Here is a 19,558-nt window from a genome sequence, read left to right on the forward strand (position 1 = left end):
CTTCGCAGCCGAGTCGCACAGGAGACGCGCCGATTCCGTGACGCAAGCACAAGCATTCGCTACCATGTCGGATTTCGAGGACGAGATGGACGTCGACGGCCCCGCACCGTCCAAGGACGTCATCTTCTCCTCCTCGGAGGCCACCAAGGGCAAGCGAAGCACAGCAAACCTGCCCGTCGAGGCCGAGGACAGCTTGCCATGGTTCGTTGCCCCAGTCCCGTCCAGCTCGCAGCCGGCCTCTGACGCGGCCCAGGATCGAAAAATACCGACCCGCAACCCTCGACGACGTCTCGGGCCACCACGACGTCCTCGCCACCGTCAACAAGTTCGTCGACTCCAACCGCCTCCCTCACCTGCTCCTCTACGGGCCCCCGGGGACGGGGAAGACGTCCACGATCCTAGCGCTCGCGCGACGCATCTACGGGGCCGCCGACATGCGCCAGATGGTGCTGGAGCTCAACGCCTCCGACGACCGGGGCATCGACGTGGTCCGCGAGCAAATCAAGACCTTTGCCAGCACCAAGCAAATCTTCTCCACGGGCGCCTCGGCAAAGTCCTCGATTGCTGGGTTCAAGCTGATTATCCTGGACGAGGCGGATGCCATGACCAACACGGCGCAGATGGCGCTGCGACGAATCATGGAGAAGTACACCGCCAATACGAGATTCTGCATCATCGCAAACTACTCGCATAAGCTGAGTCCCGCGCTGCTGAGCAGGTGCACGAGGTTCAGGTTCAGCCCTCTCAAGGAGGGCGACATTCGGGTCTTGGTGGAAAAAGTCGTCGAGGAGGAGCACGTGCAGATTGGCGCCGAGGCCGTAGATGCGCTGGTCAAACTCAGCAAGGGCGACATGAGAAGGGCCTTGAATGTGCTGCAGGCTTGTCACGCTTCAAGTACGGAGATTTCCATCCACAAGTCACATGTGCCCCTCGCCGCCTTGGGTTGTTGTTGTTGTTGATTTTTGCGCCCCCCTCTTCCCGGGTCTTGCTGACTTGTGTGTGATTTCTGGCAGGCACACCTCTCCAACCGAGGAATGCGCCCAAGATCCCGGAGAGCGAGATCAAGCGTGAAATGATCACGACGGAGACGATTTATAACTGCATTGCGGCGCCGCCGCCGGATGCTATCAAGGAGATTGTGACGACGCTGTTGAGCACGTCGGATGTGACGAGCTGTCTGAATACGATCCGCGCCCTCAAGGTGACGAGGGGTTTGGCGCTGGCAGATATCATTACGGCGCTGTCGGAGGAGTTGGTCAAGCTGGAGGTTAGCCCGGAGGTGATGATTTCGTGGTTGGACGGGTTGGCGGATGTTGAGCATAGGGTTGCCGGCGGCGGTAGTGAGATGGTGCAGACTGGGGCTGTTGTTGGTGTGGTGAGGGCGGGAGTTGAGCTGATGGGTAGATGAAGGCCGGGGGGGGGAGGAATTACGGGCGGATGTTTTGATCGTGTCAGTGTCAGATGAGATGGAAAAAGCGAATCGTAAGTGTTGTGCGGCGTCTGAAGTAAAAAGCAGGTTGATATTGAACGGTGGACTACACACGCATCTGTCACATAGGTATGCATGGATACAGACGCGGGCACCTCCTCGGTACCAGAATCTGCGGAGCCTTTGTCTGCAAATGTAACTTGCAAGAATAGAGGCAGCTACGGGAAAGGGTTGATGCTTCACGAGAGAGGAATGACCACGTTGAGATTTGAAGGTGCATACCGAAGTTCCTGGGTACTCGGGTACGTATCTAGGTACTTACGTAAGTAGGTAAGTACCTACCTACCGAGGTACCTAGGTACTTATCCACCTAGCAGTGACGCGCCCCGCCATGACTCGGACCAATGGCCCAGCTCCAGACTCACCACCAGCTCCTTCGAAACAAGACGACGACGATGATCCCTTCGCCCATCTTCTCATTGTCTCAGGCCCAATTCTGCCTCGTTGCAGTCCAATCTTTACCGCAAAACAGCACCACCTCTGTGCAATGGCGGCCGCAAGCCCCAGCGAGAGCTTTACACCGAGCTCCGTCCAGGGCAGCCACGTCGTCCCCATGATGGCCCCCAACGAGAAGAATGTCAGCAGGATCCCGCCCATCCTGCCGCGTGAGAGAGTCTTCCCAATCCAGATTGGCAGCGAACTGTTCAAACTATCCGGCGCATCGCTCTCTTCAGATGGTGCGCTGCCATATCCATGTCCTCCCCCCTCTCCGTCTCGTTCAATCCACTAACCTGGCAAACCCCGTCCAACAGCACCATCCTACTTTTCGCAATACTTTCTCTGCCAGATCAAGCAAGCCGAGGAGCACGGGGAGGACGTGGCAGGTGCCATACGCACCTTGTACATTGATCGCGACCCAGTGACGTTTCGCGACATCGCGCTCCATCTACAGGGCTACCACGTCATGCCTCGCGACGGCAAGCATTTCGTGCGCCTCTTTGCCGATGCGCAATTCTACAGCCGTATGCTCCTACGCCTCCCCTCACACATTTGAGCAGAACCGAAAAGACTGAATCAGCTGTTCGCCGCCCAAACCAAACCAACAAAACAGTCCCCAAGCTCATTTCCCGGCTCTACGAAGAGAGCATCTTCATCTCCATCGGCCACCGAGAATTCCAAATCCCGCGCGACCTCCTGACCGACCCGCGCAACTCACCAAACTACTTCTCCCTCGGCTTCGCCTTCTTCTTCTCCCGCCCGGACAACCTCTTCCCCGGCCTCGACCGCGAGGGCCTCATCCGCCCGCCGTCCATCCTGCCACCGTCAGTGCCGAACCGCAACGCCGACACCTTCGCCGACCTCCTGCGCCTGCTGCGCGGGTATCCCGTCAACATCCGCGACGAGACGCACCGGCGCGAGCTCCTCCGCGACGCCCGATACTTCCATTTCAAAGGCCTGGAGCAGCAGCTCCTCCCGCATTCGATAGCGTACAACTCGATCCGCGGCCACGACGAAATCACCCTGCGCCTAGAAAACGTCCAAAAGAGCGGCCTCGGCATTCTCCAGGATCGCCAGGCAGACGACCACGGAGACGACCGTGGCCTGGACGCGAGCGTCGTCTACGCGCGGCCCTACATCGACGACAAGCCTGCCGAGCTGGTTCTCGAGATGGCCAACGAGTCGAGCAGAATCCATTTCCTCCGCGACGGCCCTCGGCTCGAGCTTTTCAGGGACACAAAGGCCCGCGTCGCCAAGCTGCTCGAGGTCATTGCCGCCAAGCTAAACCTGCCGCCCACTACGCAGCCGCTCGGCCTGCCGATGGCATCCGGCGGCGCCTCATCCCAGGCCGCCACGCCGGGCAACACCCCTCTGAGCGAGGACCTGGTCCGCGCCGTGCTGGGCCCCGACGCCGCCGTCACGCTTGACGGCGAGGACCTCGACGCCGGCTCTAGCGGCGGCGGTGTCCCCCAAGACGCAAATGCCGGCGTCGACGCCAACGGCGACGAGGCCGCCCCGAGGAAACGCAAGAGGACCGCCGATGCCAGAGTCAAGAGCGAGGAGTCGTGGGCCGTGGCCAGGGGCCAGTGGAGGCTAAGGATACAGGCCACCGACGGCGGCAAGAGCGCCGCCGAGTGCGTCTTTGTCGCCGTGAGGCTAGACTGCTTCTCCGACGAGAGGGGCCGCAACTTTCGCAACAAGTTCCTGGCATCGTAGCCGCTCGTGGCGGACACAAACCACCCCATCCATCTATCCACGCATCTACGCACACCACACTTGTCGGGCAGATGGAACCTGAAGTGTGCGGGCGCACCTGGCGTTTGTTTGGACATGCTAACCCGAGCCGTACGGGCACGGCACGGCAGAATAGGCTCACGCACAGCGTCGGGACATGTTTTCCAGCACCGGGGATTGCAACACGGCAAGCAAGCAATGCATGTAATGAATCGACACGCCCTTCTTCTTCTTTGCAACTCATCAGCCGTCTACGCATTCTGCTCCAAGACACATACATACATACAGAAACACAACTTCATCTCGCTGATCAAACACCATGTGAGAAAGGGGATTATCATGACACATGATATTGTGACATGAACAGCCATGCTTAAGCAAGGCTAAAAGGATCGAATCCAACACGCCATGCAACCAATCCCCCTTCCTCCATTGCCCCACAAAGTCAAAACGCCCATCGCCATGCCTGCAAAATAGTCCGATGCAATTATTGACAAAATACGCCCTGCGGGCCCCGAGCAACCCGCCATCATCATCATCGTCATCTTCATCATCATCCATGCTCACGACTTGAAACCCGGCGTAGCCTTGGTCGTAGGAGCACTGACATCCCTCTTAATCGGACGTCCCCGCGGCCCCGTCGCCAGAGCTGCCACCTTCTTCCCCGGCCCGGCAGCACTGCCCTGTGCAGCACTCCTCGCTCGTCCCCTTCGTTCACGAATCTTGGCCAGGGCCTGCTCCCGCGTCATGGTTGGCGTCATGGCGGGGTCGTTTGAGTCGAAGCTGGCGCTGCTGCCGTGTGAGGGAGTCCGCAGACGCTCGTTGAACGAGGAGCTGGACCGCTCGGTTTCTTCTCGGAGAGGAATCGTCGTTGTGACGGTGAAGGAGGCTGTGGATGTGTGGGGGCGAGGTTCTGGCGACCCTGCCGGCGAATAGCTCTGCTCTGCGGCTCTGGCGAGCTCTTCCTTTCCGGCCTCTTGCCCTGTGGCAACTGGGATGCTGGGGACAAGAGGCAAAGGAGCTATCTGTACGTCGTCTTCTGGTGGAGCGCCGAGCAGGAAATCCAGCGAGTTGCGCTCCTGGGCAAGGAGAGCGAACGCAGGAGGGTCGACGGATGGAGTTCTGGCGTACATCCGGGGGCTGGGATCTGCTTCTGTACTCGGCAGCGGTTCATCTGCATGAGCCTCCTCCTGAATGGTGGATTCAACCGCTGCCGTGCGCTTTTCCTTTGCTTCCATGGCGGCCGCCTCTTGCTCGGAGACCGTGCGGAAGATGCCCTCTTTCGGACAGAAGATGGTGCTTCGTCGTGCTTCTTTTCTAGACTTGACACGCTCTGGTTCCGGCTCGGGTTCGGGCTCCAGCACAGGCTCAGGCTCTGATTCTCCTGCCAGTTGAGGCTGAGGTTCTAGTCCATGCTCCTCCGGTCGCAGGGAGTTGCGCGGAGGAGCGCGGGAAGAGCTGTCGTGTGAATCACGGCACGATGCTGGTTGCGAATGTGGCGAATGCGACTCTTCCTTTACCGCCACTGGCTGCTGTTCCCCCTGCTGCTCGACCGACACGCGTCGTCTCTTATGCGGAGCCTCGACGCTCATTCTCGCATTCTGAGTCTTTGAGCAAGGACAGCAACGCACGCTACACTCGGCCTGAAGAAACTCAACCATCTCTTGAGCCCTCTCCGCGCGCTGTCTCTCCCAGAGAAGCTGCGTACTAAGCTCCTCGATCTCCATCTCACTCGCGGCAGAAGACGTGATCTCCATGGTCGACAATGAGACGCGGGGTGCCGCCCGTCCGCTCTGTCGCTTAGCAACAGTCTTCCTTTTGGGCGACGAAAACTCGTCGTTGAGATCCTGAGACGGCGGTAGCGGCAGCCGGCCTTCGGCAGCAATGCGAGCTACTTCCTCGTTTTTAGCGGCCGTCTTGAAGGCATCTCGTTCTTGTTCCACCACCCTGATACGCTCGAGTGCCCGGTCGAGCTGCTCCTGGACGCCAACAATCTGGTAGCGCGCAGTGAAGGCTTCCTGTTCCCTGACTTTGCTTCGCTCCCTTTCGCGCTGAAGGCTCTCCTCGGCGGATTTGACCGAGCCCCTGGCTGACTTGAGCTCTTCTTGCAGCTTGACAATCGCAGACTGGCTCTTGAAGTTTTCTTTCCTCGCTCGTCGGATTTCCTTTTCCCACAGAGCTTGTGTGTGCGCGTGCGTCTCCTTGGCACGGCCATAGTTCTCCTGTGTGCCTGTCAGTCTCTGGCCGGGCTGCAAACTCGTCAAAGTCGTACGTCAACCTACCATGACGGCCTCCAGTCTCTCTCCCACTTTCCTCTCCCGCTCCTTTCCTTCCTCACTGTACTTCCTCAGCAGCACCAGCTCGTCCCGAAGCCTCTTCATCTCGGCCTCTGCCTCCTCTCGCCCCACCATGGCTCGCTTCAAAGCCGCATCCGCCGTCTTGCGCTCCATTTGCTTCGATTGCATCGCGATGCTGAGGTTGTTAAACTGGTTGATCTTTTCGTGTACAGAGCTGTCCCTGCTCTCGCCCCGAAACGAGGAGACCATCGAGTCGCGGCGGTTGACGCGGTCAGGAGACACGACCTGGAGGGGTCCCCCGGACGGAGAGCCAGACACACTCGAGCCCGTGTCCATGGACAAGACGGCTTGGCGTTCGTCACGTTCTCCTTTGTTGTGATCCGAATTTTCCGCTGACATGGCGTCGTCGTCCCCGTTGCATTTGGAGACGCTCGACGCTTGCTCAGTAGCTCGACCAACGGCTGCGCGAAGCAATTGCATTCACAGTTGAAATTGTGGGCAGGACAAGCAAGGATGGGAGGTGTGGCGTCGTGCTGTTCGTGCTGTTTACAGTTTGGGTCTCCCGAGAAATGAAAGGCCCGTCTTATCAGTTGCCGTGGCAACGGTGCGTCATGTGACCTCCACCGACCCGCGGGCGACCGGCTGACGTTACTGGAGCTTCCTCAGACCAATCGCAGCGGGAGGAAATCAAGCCAGCTTGAATCAAACCAAATGCATCGCACGCCAACGGAGAATTCTACTTGGGAAATATCAACCAATCTGTTCCATGTTCACAGCAAAATAACCATCGATATCCAATAACGTCAGTACGTGGCCAGCATTTGATCCTTTGTTCCAAACCCGGTCCCCACCCCCTATCCAACGAGTGTCCACCCCCATCCCGTTTCAACCAAACTTCCTTGCCCGCAGCTACGTCAGAGTTGTTTCCCGGCTTCCGAAGAGCCGAAACTAGGGCAGCCCATCCTGATCCTCTTCCATCGACGGCTCCTCCAACGCCCGCCTTCATACATGCCCCAACCGCCCCAGCATCGTATCATGGCGGACGCCGAGCTTCGGCAGCGCAAGGCCGAACCAGCAGCCCCGGACGACACGCGCCGGCACCCCAAATCGTCCGAGTCGGAGCCGCAACCGAAACGGAGACGACGCCGCTACGACCATGACGACGAGCGCACTCCCTGGGTGGACGTTCTGCGCGTGCTCTCCTTCCTCCTGGTCGCATCCTGCGGCCTAAGCTACATGATCAGCGGGGGGGAAAGCTTCTTCTGGGGCATGAAGAACAAGCCGCCGTACTTGCGCGTCGCGTGGTGGAAGTCCCAGCTTGTAAGATGTTTAACTCCCCCCCTCCCCGCCTCCGTCTATGTGAACAAAACAAACCTGTTCCGAAATGGTCCCCTGTGATGGCGAGACTGAGAAAGGCGCTGCTTGATAGGCCGGACCAATCTACCTCACGGAAAGGGAACTGCTCGCGTACGACGGCAGCGACGCCGCGAAACCGCTGTACCTAGCCATCAACGGCACCATCTACGACGTGTCCAGCAATCGCAGGATGTACGGCCCCGGCGGCTCGTACAGCGTCTTTGCGGGCCGCGACGCCGCGCGCGGCTTCGTCACGGGGTGTTTCGCCGAGGACCGCACGGCCGACCTGAGGGGCCTGGAGGACATGTTCCTGCCGATTGACGACCCGGACGTGGACAAGTACTTCACCACGGCGGAGATGGACAAGATGCGCGAGGAGGAGATGGCCGCGGCCAGGGAGAAGGTGCACGGGGCGCTGCAGCACTGGGTCGACTTCTTCGCCAAGAGCAAAAAGTATCACCGGGTGGGCTATGTGAAGAGGGAGCCAGGGTGGTTGGAGAAGCTGCCGAGGAGGCAGCTGTGTGCGCAGGCGCAGAGTCGGAGGAAGAAGCGGGTGCCGAGGCGTACTTGAAGATCGGCGGACTGAACGGCAGCGTGAATAATGCGGAGGTGGATTTGTCCGTGTGATGGATGCTTTTGTATATGACGAGCGGAGAGAGGCTCCATGTGCCGCTTTTGTTTTCTTCAACCGCTTTCCGGGTTTCTGGCATTCAGAGCAGTGCATGCCGAGAGACAGGGTACGTAACAGTTGCAATTATTCCCGGTCCCTCTCTTGTGGAAAGATGCCGGTCTAGACGGAAGCAAGAGATTCTGGCTGCTTGGCAACAAGGGATATATATATATATATTAGCAAACAAGGTATTAATACTTGGCCGTCGCAAGAGATTCTGGCTGCTTGGCAACAAGGGATATATATATATATATAGCAAACAAGGTATTAATACTTGGCCGTCCCATCGCCCACTATGTGCGTCACCTCGCTAGCAAGCGGGGGAAAAGCAGAAAAATACAACACAATCATCACAACGACGTGAATCCAACTCCGATGGCTAACAACAGCAGGGTGCTCGGCACAGCCAAGCTGTCGCCAGCGCTGAGCGGAGCAGTTTTTGCCGATGGCGCCGATGGCGCCGCTGACGGGGACTTGCTGCTCACCGCGGAGCCGCTCTGATAGTTCTCGAGGGAGCGGCTAGTATTCGCCGCGGTGTTCTCATTGATCACCATGGACATTTTCTTCTGGCAGTGATTGGTCTGGCTGCAATACACCCACATGGGTTGGGTGTTGTTGACCACGATGGTGTAGACGGGAATCCTGCCCGTCCTGACACCAGCTTCGGCAGGCTGGAAGGAGGAGTAGAAGCCGGGTTTGCTGGCATTGACGCTGGCGATGGGAACACAGGGATGGTCAAAGCCCGACTGGGCGACGGAGTGGTTGCCGGCCCAGAACTGGAACTGCACCATGTCGCCGGGCTGGGCGGTGATCTTGCTAGGGAAGAATCGCAGAGCCGTCTCGTTTGTCGAGGGATTCTTCCCCACGGCGACGACGTGGACGTTGACGGCGGCTGGATGGCTGTCAGAGTTGCGTTGTGGAACAGAATTGATTTTTCTGGACTTGGTGCCCTCGTACCTTGAGCAGCAGCCAACAACGTGGTCAGGCTCAGAGTTGTGAAGTGCATTTTGACCAAGGAGATTCACAGACGGCATTGAGCTTCTGCTTTTCTCGAGTTGATTGAAAGTCGTGGATACTCTTTCCAGAGAACAATGTTTTGGAAGTTGTTTCGGTAGCCAAGTGAGTGTTTTGTCGTATGTAAAGGGCTAGCCCTTACGAATTAAGTAGGGCAGGAAAGAAAAAGGATACGCAAGCGTAAGTATTAACAGACTTGATCAGGAAATGAAATAGCGAGCGAAGACGAAGAGGAAGAGAGTCTTCCCAAACTCAAAGTCAGTCATCCGCTGGAACGCGGAAAGAGTGGTTTAACTGAAAAAGAGACATTGACAAGAGCGAGCGTGGAAAAGGCGTGAATTTAAGGCACAGCGAAATGATGACATGCTCCGTCATCGTCCAGACGCCTCGTATATCCGACGGTCACGGAAACATGCATCTCGTCCTGCTCGTCTGAAAGACAAAGTCTCCTGTCTCGGCTAGTGAATGACAGCGTTCCCGAGGGGCTGTTCAGATGAAAGTACAAGGGGCAAACGCAACGTCTCTGAGATGTATTCGGTAGGCTGCGAAGTGTTTGGCTAGTGTAGGGCGCGATGGTGATGGCGTCTCATCTGTCTCGTCGGTTTCGTCAGACCAAGGCCAGGAGTCTCGACATGGACGCCAGATAAACCGGCAGCTCGGCTGTTTCCTAGGCTGTGTTGAACCATGGGTTTGATTTGCAATTGACCTGGCGCTATATTCGACGAGTGCTAAGACTCGGAGCCACGCACGCAAGCGAGCCGGGTTCATGGTCCAACACAACACCGTCAACGAGTCAGCACTTGCTAATGAGTCAAGTAGCGTCGCTGTAGCGGGTGCCGACGCCCTGCCTGCCACGGAAATCACACGGCCGAAATGGCTCCATCGGTCCTCAGTGCTCACACCAGATGCGCCGCACGTCGAAGAGGCTCCGACACGCGTGAGACGGCCCCGGTTTCATTCCCGAGCAAGCCGCCGCAGGTCGCTGCACCCAGGAGAGAATCCGGCAGACAGGCGGGTAAGCATTTGCAATGGAAATCACTGATCGAAAACTGGGCGCGCATTCCAAGTAGAAATAGGAAAGCCATGTCCGCATGTGCAGTGTTTGGAGCCTAGGAGATGTCGTGGCCTCGTAACCCTAACCCTGCAGCCGCCGTAATAACACGAGGCCTCAAATGCTCAAACCTCCGATGTCAGAGTCCAACAGTAGGTGGATTTCTGCAACCTCCACGCCCTCGGCATCCTTCCCGCCAACAACGGCTGAGACACGTCTGAAGTCATCAGCCTCCATCCAGAGATTGGATAAATTTGGACCAAACGTATCAAACATTTTTTTGGCTCCTCTCAGAGGCCAGCAGACTCGGGACCACATAGTAAATGGCGACAGGCATCAAAAGGAAACGGCGCAACAAGCTCCATGTTTCACTGAACTGATGTTGCTTGCGACACCCATGGACATTACGCATCCTTCGTTTGCACTCGTTTTCCGCGGCATCTGCCTTTTGCGCAGCTTTGCTCCCATAGAAATCGACCCCAAAAATCGCCGTCGGTGCATCGTGATTCCAGGGCGTCGCCGAAGCATCACCATGCCGACAAGGCGCATCGTGCTGCCGGTCAATAACCGCTGACCGGGCGCCCAGAAAATGACTGGTATCCACGCCGCGCGAGTGCTGCATTGACCAGAACAGAAACAGATGACCGCAAGGACGCCGGCCTTTCACAGATCCAGCAGCAGCTGCGGTGCAATCTTCTCCAAATCCTCCACCTGCAAGCAAAGCCGTCAGTCGCGACCTCGGACGCGTGAGACCAACAAGCCAAACCTTACCTCCAAGAAGCCTGCATTCTTCTCCACAGCTGCTCTTGCAATAGCTTCTCTCACGAAAATATCCATGTACTTGCCCACCGCCGCATTCGCATCGCGGGATATTCTTGTAGAATCCTTGGCGAAGAACTCATGCAAGATGCGGGTCAGCAGGTCCTTGGGAATTGACTTCTCCGGCGGCGATGCGTCGTCGGCGTCTCCTCGTGCTTCCTGGGCTTCGGCCTGGTCATCTGAAGACTCGAAGGGGTCGCTGGCTTCTGAGGATGCCGACTCGGTCGACTGACTCCGGTCCGTGGTACCCTTGGGCCGTCCCCGGCCACGGATTGATGATCCTCTTGGAGGCATGATACAGCCCCAATGGCGGACCCGGCTATGGACTAGGAACAAGCCCTAGATATTGAAGCAGGATTGAAGCCAGTTTTTGCGCAGAGTGACGACAGGATCATGTAGGAAGCACGACGCGTCACGAGGTTGGACGAGATACCACTAGCCTTAGTCATCAACCTCGTAAACCAGGCCGACCGCAATCATCCGGCGGCTCCGAAATCAAAAGCGATGGGTTGTACCGTCAATAGAGCAGACGGCATTCGCATTTATAAAGGGTTGAATACCCTGAGAAATCGCCACAGAAATGAAATGTACGTCCTGATAACGTCAAGGGAAATTGCATTGATGTATAAATTACAGCGACCTAGAAACAGCTCGGCAGAGCCGAAGGACAAATACGCCGTGCCGATGCTAGTCTAACCCGCAAAGAGCATCTGTTGCACAGAAACACAAGGAACCTTTTCTTTGTCCCAACTTCCCTCTCTGCCAGAATACCCGTCTCCATTTTTATCCGTCGGCAGTCATCGCATCAGGCCCACGATTGCGCACCAGGCATAAATCTCTCCGGCGCAAACTAGTCTATACAGGGATTAAGGAAAAGGTGTTTAACCAGAGCCGCCCTTGAAGGCCTTTCCGAAGAGGATGAGCTGAAGCTGGTCATAGATGGAGAGCACACCTGCACCGGCGACACCACGGAGAATGTTGGCACCAGCGCCGTTGAACAGGGACTTGACACCGTTCTTGGCAATGATCTGGCGGGCAGCATCCAAGGAGTTCTTGTACTTGACGGCCTCACCAGAGGTCATCATCATGCGACGGCGGATGGTGTCAAGAGGGTAGGCAGCAATACCGGCACCAGTGGTGACGCACCAACCGAGCATAAAGGAGGCAAGGAAGTTGTTGGCGAGGTTACCGACCAGGAGGACAGGCTTGATGGAGTCGTACATGCCGAAGTACAGACCGCGGTAGACGATGATACCGGCGACGGAGGGCATGAAACCACGGTAGAGACCGGCAATACCGTCAGACGCAAGGGTCTTGCGGTAAACATCAACAAGACCATTGAACTGACGCTCACCACCGGACTTGGCGGACTTGGCATCGTTGGCAAGACGAGTACGGGCGTAATCCAGAGAGTAGACGAAGAGCATAGAAGTAGCACCAGCAGCCTGCATGTGTCGTCAGCAGCTTGATCTAGACATGAGCAAGAATCAGCATCCAACATACACCACCAGAAGCCAAGTTACCAGCCATCCACATGGCGTAACCGTCGCGCTCCTTCTTGAAGCCGAACATCTTCTTGAACTTGTCGCGGAAGGCGAAGTTGAGGGCCTGAGTAGGGAAGTATCGGATAACGTTGGCAGTGTTACCGCGCCACAAGGACATGACACCCTCATCGGCCATGGTACGCTTGAAGCAGTCCGTGATGCCATTGTAGCGGCGGTCAAGACGACCAGCCTTGATCATTTCATCCTGGTTCTGGATCAGGAGCTTGACACGCTCAATGGGGGCAGCGGCGGTCTTCGAGACGGCGGCAGAGACACCACCCACTGTGAGGACAGTCAGCAGACAGTAGGCTTTTTCTTCTTCGTCTTTCAAAGGGGGAATCGGCGCCTGGCGGCACGAAGGTGATTGCATCACCAATTGTCTCGCGCCCGCAAATGCTACATAGAGGAGACGTACTCAAGAAGTCGGCCACGAAGGGCTGTGAACACACATAATAAGTTAGCATACGCAAAGTTCATGATGAAAACTTCCTCCCGGGATGGCCGTCTGACGGAAAAGAGGACAGCGCAGACAACGACAACGAGGTGAATGCGACGCGGCGACCATAATAGCGACATTTCAAGGCCGCGACACGGTCATCCAATTGATGGTAGGCATGCCAATTGAGTATCACAACATCCTCTTGTATTTCTGGCCCGGCTACCCCTTATCGCAAGCGCGGCATCTCACGGACCAGAGCGCGGCAAAGGGGCAGGGTTGGCTTACCGGCATGCCCAAGACCTTCTGAGGCTGTTCACCAGACATTTCGACGGTTGTACTTTATCTGAAGACGAGACAAAGGACTGAGGGGAGATGGATGAAGGAGGAGAGAAGGAGAGTGAAGAACGTGTACGGGCAGTCGAGCGAAATAAATTCTGCACCGGCTGGCGGACGGGTTTGGGGGGGGAGAGGGAAAAAAATTGCGGCGGAGCCAGCACGGGGACTGGTTTTGAGCCAATCTACCCGGGCGGCGCTAGGCCAGCAGTTGGGTCCTCAGGTACCCAAGGACGTACCGGAGACCATACGGCGTGCGTAGTACTCCGTACCTCGTTGCCTCTCCCTCGTTTTCCACGGCAACAGCGACCTGGTGGTTCTTGGCAGCCTCAGGCCCGAAGGGGTAAGCAAGAGCACCGAGGTACGGAGTACGGGGAACTGGACTACCAACGCTGTACGGAGTAGCCGCGAGGTATTTGTGGGGATGGCCGTGGCCCAAACGTGGGCGTGTCTGCGCCGGAGAGTACTTGCCAGGCACACCGGCATGCGGGCTGGTTGCACTGCTCGCGCCTGAGATCCGGTTCAGCCCGAGATTTTTTCTCACCTGTTGCAGCCGGTGCCAGCGGCGCGACAATGGCGAGCGTGGACAACTGACAGCGGCCATGTTGTTTTAGGGAACGTGAAAGTTGGGGTTTTTTTTTTCTTTCGTTGTTCTTGCTCATCCCTATGCTCCTGCGGAATACTCCGTTCTCCAGACTCCCAAGGCACGGAGTCCTCTGGAGGACTGTCACCCTGAGCCAAAAGCCACAACTTGCCCTCGGGAGGTGAGGGCGAGCTAAACAAACTTGACTTTTTTCCCCCTGATCCTGATGGCAAGATGCTTCCTACGGAGTACCTAAGTACTTGAGTAGGTACTCCTCCATGTTCCCCGGGGCCAATGACTGACTTTGGAAGGCAAGGAGACTCCGTGCGGCGAGGGTGCAAGCACATGCCTGGGCTCTGTGCTTTGTGCATGCATGGCACTTGTGTAGCACTCAAGCCGCGCCACATGGAGCCTCCGCGGCTCAATCTCAACCCACTCTGCGCCAATCGATTCAAGAATCAAGATGCGGAATATTCTATACAGCCTACAGGCCCCCCCCCCTACTTACTACTTACCTACTTACTCAGAGGTATGTAGGCACTTGTTACGATATCTAGGTAGTCCTTCGCACTTGTCCGCAGATTGGCTATTGGCAGTAGCCGTGCCACCACTCATTCCTCCGACAGGCTCTGGAAGAACGTCACATTGGGAGACAAAACAGCTTGTCGGTCGATACAACGCTCCAGGTAACGCCTACAAGCCGTAATTTTCATAACCCAAGCGTTCGTGGAGACAAGTCTGCTCGAGAGAGGCTTGATCTCTTGTTGGAGAATCTTGCCAGCGAGAAAACAACAGGCCTCAGATTTAAGTGCGCAACCGCCTTATCCCTCTGATTCCCTCATCACCCTTGAACTAGGCTCATTCGTTTTGCACCACATACACATACACCCAAGGACAATTCTACAACCTAGAACCCCTTCTTCAGCCACAGCCGTGATTGCCCCAGAACACTCTTACTGTGGATGAGAAGTGTTTCCGGCGTCCGCCGCTTGTTCCCGACATTGTAAGCAATAACTATGCGAGATGAGCAGTATTGTACAATGGGAGACTTGCTCCCTGTCTCCGACCTATCCACTCCCTGCCTAGGGATAAAAACCGATATGGGCATGCAAATTCAAAGCCTAGGTTGATGAAGCTTCCTCGACGTCATCTATGATCAAAGTCAACAGAGCATGACATGTGGGTGGATGACCAATGTAGCAGTTCATTAGGGTCAATCGGCCGCCTGCCTGGCGAACAACCCAACAGTGAGTGCCTGGCGCGCAAATGACAAACAGCTTACAGAGCAGAGGACAGAAGGCATCACCACAAGTCTCCCCCATGCCGAACTGTACAATCACATGAGACGCCATATACACAGCGGGAAAGGCGCAATTTGATATTGTCTCAACGTTTTCTCAACGTCTTTCATTCCGTTGTCATATGCTATGGCACAATTCCGGTCCCCAGGTATGGTATAATACCGAGCATGAATTTGTCCCAACCAGGCTTTTCCATCTGTCGTGAGAAAAAAAAACCGCCTACTTTGATGGCTTGCTGCGATGGTTGCAGGCCACTCAGATAACCGTTACTCCAGACACACACAACGCTTCTACCTCGACCGATTTAGGAACCACCGACGGCACGGGCTAAATGAAAGTCAGCTTTTTTTCCCCACGTCTCACTAGTCTCTGGCGTTTCGAGCAGCGTATCAAGGGCGGTGCATACTGTAGATCTTCATCTTGCTATGCGTGACAACGGGCTTGATAAGGCCCTTCTCCTCAAGTTCAGCAATGCACTTGCGAGCCAAAGAACCGTTGACCTTCATTCTGTCGACAAGCGTGGCGACGGTGACCAGACGGTAGGACTGGACATCCTTGTAGAGCTTCTCGGACGTGGTCTTGTCGAGCAGGACGGCGTGCTGCGCCTTGTCCTTGACCTTGCCCTTCGACCACTTCTTCTTTTGCTTCTTAGCTCCAGCAGCAGGCGCCTATAAGCTCGCGAGCAAAATCCTGCATCAGCATTCCGACGATATCTTTGGAAAATCCAATCGCCCGACGTTGAGGCGCATGGCGAAGATACTGTACTGCTTGGGGGCCAGGGGTAGGGGGATTTCGTTTGGCGTACCATTTTGATCAGTTGTGCTTGACGTTGACTTGAGTGTGGAGGAGTAGGGGGATGGTTTTTTTACCACCGTGAAGCCATGGTCATTCCCACTGGGAGCAGCGGGCGAAGCGGGCCCCCACCCCGTTACGCAGTCAGATTGGAGTTTCGCCCAGGGCAGACTTGCCCTAACACAACAAGTGCGTAGAGTTGCGTACCGAATATTCTGGGCAATCTGATTCGTCAGGCCCACCCACCACCGAAATTTCCTAGTCCTAGTCTCTCACAGGCGAAAGATACGCAGTCCATCCCTCTGAACCTCCTGACGAAAAAAAAATAAACCCAACCGTCTCGCCAACCTGTCATACTAACCCGCAGTCCGCCCGCCAGATCGAGGATATATTTTCGACTGCAACACAGCCAAAATGTCCGACGGTGGCGATATCGAGGTCGAGAACACTGTCGTCTCCGGCGTCCTTCCCAAGGATGTCGTCAAGGAGGTCGGCAACATCAAGTTGTTTAACAAGTGGGACTACGATGTCGAGGTTCGCGACATCTCTCTGACGTATGTTACGATACTATGCCGGTTTGCTTTGTTTGGTCTCTCCCAGGAAGTCGGCCGAACGTTTTGCTGGGCCCAGTGCAGAAATCGAATGCTGATGGATTCTGTTTGCGAGTAGTGACTACATCTCCTTGCGAAACCCCGTCTATGTCACCCACTCTGCTGGCCGATATGCCGTCAAGCGATTCCGCAAGGCCAACTGCCCCATCATTGAGCGATTGACCAACTCGCTCATGATGCACGGCCGCAACAACGGCAAAAAGCTGATGGCCGTTCGTATTGTCGCCCACGCTTTCGAAATTGTACGTCCGTCTACTAACCCCGCGACTACTACCCCTGCAAATGAACGGTCAAGCCATACCATGCTGTTAGGCATGATTGGTTTTTTTTTTGTTTTCCTTCCATCCAATGCGTGCGCACAGCAGTTGGAAATATGAGTATCACAGTTTAACATGACGGTTTTTAGATCCACCTCATGACCGACCAGAACCCCATCCAGGTCGCCGTCGACGCCATCGTCAACTGCGGTCCCCGTGAAGACTCAACCCGAATTGGCTCCGCTGGTACCGTCCGACGACAAGCTGTCGATGTTTCTCCTCTCCGCCGTGTCAACCAGGCCATTGCCCTGCTCACCACCGGTGCCCGCGAGGCCGCTTTCCGCAACGTCAAGTCGATTGCCGAGTGCCTCGCCGAAGAGCTCATCAACGCCGCCAAGGGCAGCAGCAACTCCTATGCTATCAAGAAGAAGGACGAGTTGGAGCGAGTAGCCAAGAGCAACCGATAAAGTACCCTTTTGTTTGCTCCGGAGAAGAAGGGAAAAGGGATTTATTTGGTATTGTCTGGAAAGAAGGGAAAGGTGGTGGAGGGAATACGGGGAGATTTTTTGCTGGCTGGGTCTGTATGGCGTGGTTCTGGCATCCTTGAAGAATTGCATTAGTGCGTTTCGGGTCTGGGAACGCGCAACGGCTATGGATTTTTCACCAATGGCTCTAGAGTCTTGAAGTAAAAAAAAAGTGACTCGGAGAAAAGAGTGTAAATGATTTTTTATCGCTCCTCCATCACACCACTTGCGTGAAGATAGACGCCACATCTTGTCATGATGAAAATGCTCAATTCTTCAACCACTCCCCACTGGTTGCAGGTAATTGCACACAGGAGCCGACATTCAGCAGCGCTGACCATGACATAATAGTGCAGGGACTATTGTCTATTGTCTATTGGAACGTCTAGGAAAGGAAAAACAGGAAGAAGAGGAAAAAGATGAATTTTATGCAACACGACAATCAGACATCGTGACTCGTTAGTAGCACTCATCCCGGTCCCCCTAAACATGGACCTGTCTGGGACCAATGTGCAACCTTTTAAACATGCCAACGTGAGGGATCCCTTCTTCCCACCACTCGCCCATGCCCTTGTCGACCTGGAAACCCAACTTTGCCCAGGCTCCCACAACGTGCTCCTGGGCATGGACACATACAAGACCACCCCACTTGGGTATCTCTGTCTCGGTCGATGCACCCATCTGCTCGAGGCCCAACTCGGTGATGCTCGGGTCGAAGAAGGTCGGGTTGGCTGCTAGCCACGACAGGGCCGTTTGAATGAGGAGCCCGGAGAGGCCATTTCCCCGGTACTCCTTGACAACAGCCAGCCGGCTCAGCTTCACGTACGGCTCCCTCCCGTCGTGGAAGGATGTCGCGCGGTCTGGTGTGGAATTCGCGGACAGGGGGCCGCTGGTATCAGACGGGCAGCGTTGCCTCTCCGTCTCGTTCTGCAGCAGCTGGCCGTTGCGGTATTCACCTCCAATCTTGGGGTGGTGTGCGTGGGGGAAGGGGACGAGGCGAATGGTTCCGATGGGTGTTGTTCGGGTCGAGCTTTTGCGTGGCTGGATGACATTTCCGTCTTCGTCGCGCACCTCTGTTTCCTCCGTCTTGTTGACGCTGGCGTACACTACCCAGTGGCAGGATCGAGCGTCGTCACTGTCCTGCTCATTCTCCAGAGGCACGTTTTGCTCTTGCACGAAGACCATCTCTCGCACTTCCATGGCGTCTATGAAGATCTTGGGTATGGCTGCTGGCTGCTCGCTGTGTGGTTTTCCCAGCTCCAGGCCCTCGAGCTTGCTAGGCTCTAGCATCGAGATGAAGGGTGTGCCCATCTTGTTGCGCAGAGTGAACAGAATGACACGCCGACGTGTAGTGTAGTGCTTGTGAGAGAATGGGGGGGGAGGGTTTTGGAAGGGGAAATGTTGGGGGCAAGTGAGTGAAGAAAGTGGAAGAAGAAGAAGAAGACGAAGAACAAAGTCGGAATATTCGGATGCCGTTGTAAAAGAGGGCGGGCTTTTCCGCGGAACGTTTCCCCGCCTAAATGATGATCGCTGACGTTGATCGGTGAGGACACCCGACCTACCAGAGTTGAGGACATGTCCGGTCTGCACTTATATATATATACATATACACGTACATATATAATGGCTCTGGAGCTGACGAGATATAGGGCATCAGATGCAGCGCTGTTCTCGGGGTCGTGGGGTCACGGGGGTTTGGTGGAAACGGATTATGGGATGGTATTGGCAAGTGATAATGCTGTGCATTGTGCGCTCGTCGACAATATTACGGCGTGCTTTGTTTCGACAGGAGCACGACGAGGAGGCCGTGGTATTGACGGCTTATTGTCCATGGTGTTGATGTGTCGATGCCTGCCTGTATGAGTACTAAAACTCACCGCCTCCCGTGAAGATGTGGGCACTGTTGTTTCAATGTCGGTCGTCCATGGGGGAGGAGTATGGAGTATCAGACTCGGTGTTGACGACTACAGGACAGACAGGTGGAGCGAAGGTGCATTGGTGAATGGCATTGCATCTTGTCACACTAAAAAATGGACCTGGCCCACGCCACACTTTTGCGTGTGTTGGACCACCTTATATGCTATGCGACACATCTCCGCCATGATGCCATATTGACCAGGGTCCAGGGGTTGATGACGGTCACGACTCCCGACGTATTGTTATATTGTTATACGGTGCGAAGTGAGGGCTGCAGGTTGCTCTGCGAGAGGGAATTTCCTTTTTTTGTTGACGATGAATAGGCTTTGCACGTGTGAGAATCTTTGGGGCTATGAATAAATACCACTGTGTACTCCGTACCTTGGTAG

The 19,558-nt window shown here is 55.8% G+C and overlaps 10 protein-coding genes across 10 annotated transcripts; 4 read left to right on the top strand and 6 right to left on the bottom strand.

Annotated features, from left to right (window-relative positions):
- Positions 1–64: 64 nt before the first annotated feature.
- Positions 65–1,408, top strand: MAM_00858 (DNA polymerase III, clamp loader complex, gamma/delta/delta subunit; the record flags this gene model as incomplete). Its single annotated transcript, XM_040819657.1, has 3 exons — positions 65–201; positions 254–894; positions 1,014–1,408. 3 exons carry the CDS (start codon positions 65–67, stop codon positions 1,406–1,408), a joined length of 1,173 nt encoding a protein of 390 aa, XP_040682922.1.
- A 412-nt stretch (positions 1,409–1,820) lies between these two features.
- On the top strand, positions 1,821–3,643 carry MAM_00859 (BTB/POZ domain-containing protein; the record flags this gene model as incomplete). The annotated part of the gene is made up of 3 exons (XM_040819658.1): positions 1,821–2,166; positions 2,242–2,451; positions 2,541–3,643. The coding sequence occupies 3 exons, from the start codon at positions 1,821–1,823 to the stop codon at positions 3,641–3,643; spliced, it is 1,659 nt and encodes a 552-aa protein (XP_040682923.1).
- A 581-nt stretch (positions 3,644–4,224) lies between these two features.
- MAM_00860 (uncharacterized protein) lies at positions 4,225–6,357 on the bottom strand (the record flags this gene model as incomplete). Its single annotated transcript, XM_040819659.1, has 2 exons — positions 4,225–5,883; positions 5,944–6,357. 2 exons carry the CDS (start codon positions 6,355–6,357, stop codon positions 4,225–4,227), a joined length of 2,073 nt encoding a protein of 690 aa, XP_040682924.1.
- Positions 6,358–6,993: 636 nt separating this feature from the next.
- MAM_00861 (Cytochrome b5) lies at positions 6,994–7,885 on the top strand (the record flags this gene model as incomplete). The annotated part of the gene is made up of 2 exons (XM_040819660.1): positions 6,994–7,278; positions 7,388–7,885. The coding sequence occupies 2 exons, from the start codon at positions 6,994–6,996 to the stop codon at positions 7,883–7,885; spliced, it is 783 nt and encodes a 260-aa protein (XP_040682925.1).
- Positions 7,886–8,334: 449 nt separating this feature from the next.
- Positions 8,335–8,990, bottom strand: MAM_00862 (extracellular serine-rich protein; the record flags this gene model as incomplete). Its single annotated transcript, XM_040819661.1, has 2 exons — positions 8,335–8,876; positions 8,942–8,990. 2 exons carry the CDS (start codon positions 8,988–8,990, stop codon positions 8,335–8,337), a joined length of 591 nt encoding a protein of 196 aa, XP_040682926.1.
- Positions 8,991–10,712: 1,722 nt separating this feature from the next.
- On the bottom strand, positions 10,713–11,162 carry MAM_00863 (CENP-S complex, centromere protein X; the record flags this gene model as incomplete). Its single annotated transcript, XM_040819662.1, has 2 exons — positions 10,713–10,760; positions 10,821–11,162. The coding sequence occupies 2 exons, from the start codon at positions 11,160–11,162 to the stop codon at positions 10,713–10,715; spliced, it is 390 nt and encodes a 129-aa protein (XP_040682927.1).
- A 587-nt stretch (positions 11,163–11,749) lies between these two features.
- On the bottom strand, positions 11,750–13,175 carry MAM_00864 (ADP,ATP carrier protein; the record flags this gene model as incomplete). The annotated part of the gene is made up of 4 exons (XM_040819663.1): positions 11,750–12,313; positions 12,372–12,694; positions 12,828–12,849; positions 13,137–13,175. 4 exons carry the CDS (start codon positions 13,173–13,175, stop codon positions 11,750–11,752), a joined length of 948 nt encoding a protein of 315 aa, XP_040682928.1.
- Positions 13,176–15,372: 2,197 nt separating this feature from the next.
- On the bottom strand, positions 15,373–15,876 carry MAM_00865 (Ribosomal protein S25; the record flags this gene model as incomplete). Its single annotated transcript, XM_040819664.1, has 3 exons — positions 15,373–15,395; positions 15,475–15,736; positions 15,874–15,876. 3 exons carry the CDS (start codon positions 15,874–15,876, stop codon positions 15,373–15,375), a joined length of 288 nt encoding a protein of 95 aa, XP_040682929.1.
- A 398-nt stretch (positions 15,877–16,274) lies between these two features.
- MAM_00866 (40S ribosomal protein S5) lies at positions 16,275–17,195 on the top strand (the record flags this gene model as incomplete). Its single annotated transcript, XM_040819665.1, has 3 exons — positions 16,275–16,414; positions 16,530–16,713; positions 16,878–17,195. The coding sequence occupies 3 exons, from the start codon at positions 16,275–16,277 to the stop codon at positions 17,193–17,195; spliced, it is 642 nt and encodes a 213-aa protein (XP_040682930.1).
- Positions 17,196–17,735: 540 nt separating this feature from the next.
- On the bottom strand, positions 17,736–18,563 carry MAM_00867 (Acyl-CoA N-acyltransferase; the record flags this gene model as incomplete). Its single annotated transcript, XM_040819666.1, has 1 exon — positions 17,736–18,563. One exon carries the CDS (start codon positions 18,561–18,563, stop codon positions 17,736–17,738), a length of 828 nt encoding a protein of 275 aa, XP_040682931.1.
- Between the last annotated feature and the right edge of the window lie 995 nt (positions 18,564–19,558).

This window comes from Metarhizium album (assembly GCF_000804445.1).
Source record: "Metarhizium album ARSEF 1941 chromosome Unknown scaffold_1, whole genome shotgun sequence".
Taxonomy (NCBI): domain Eukaryota; kingdom Fungi; phylum Ascomycota; class Sordariomycetes; order Hypocreales; family Clavicipitaceae; genus Metarhizium; species Metarhizium album.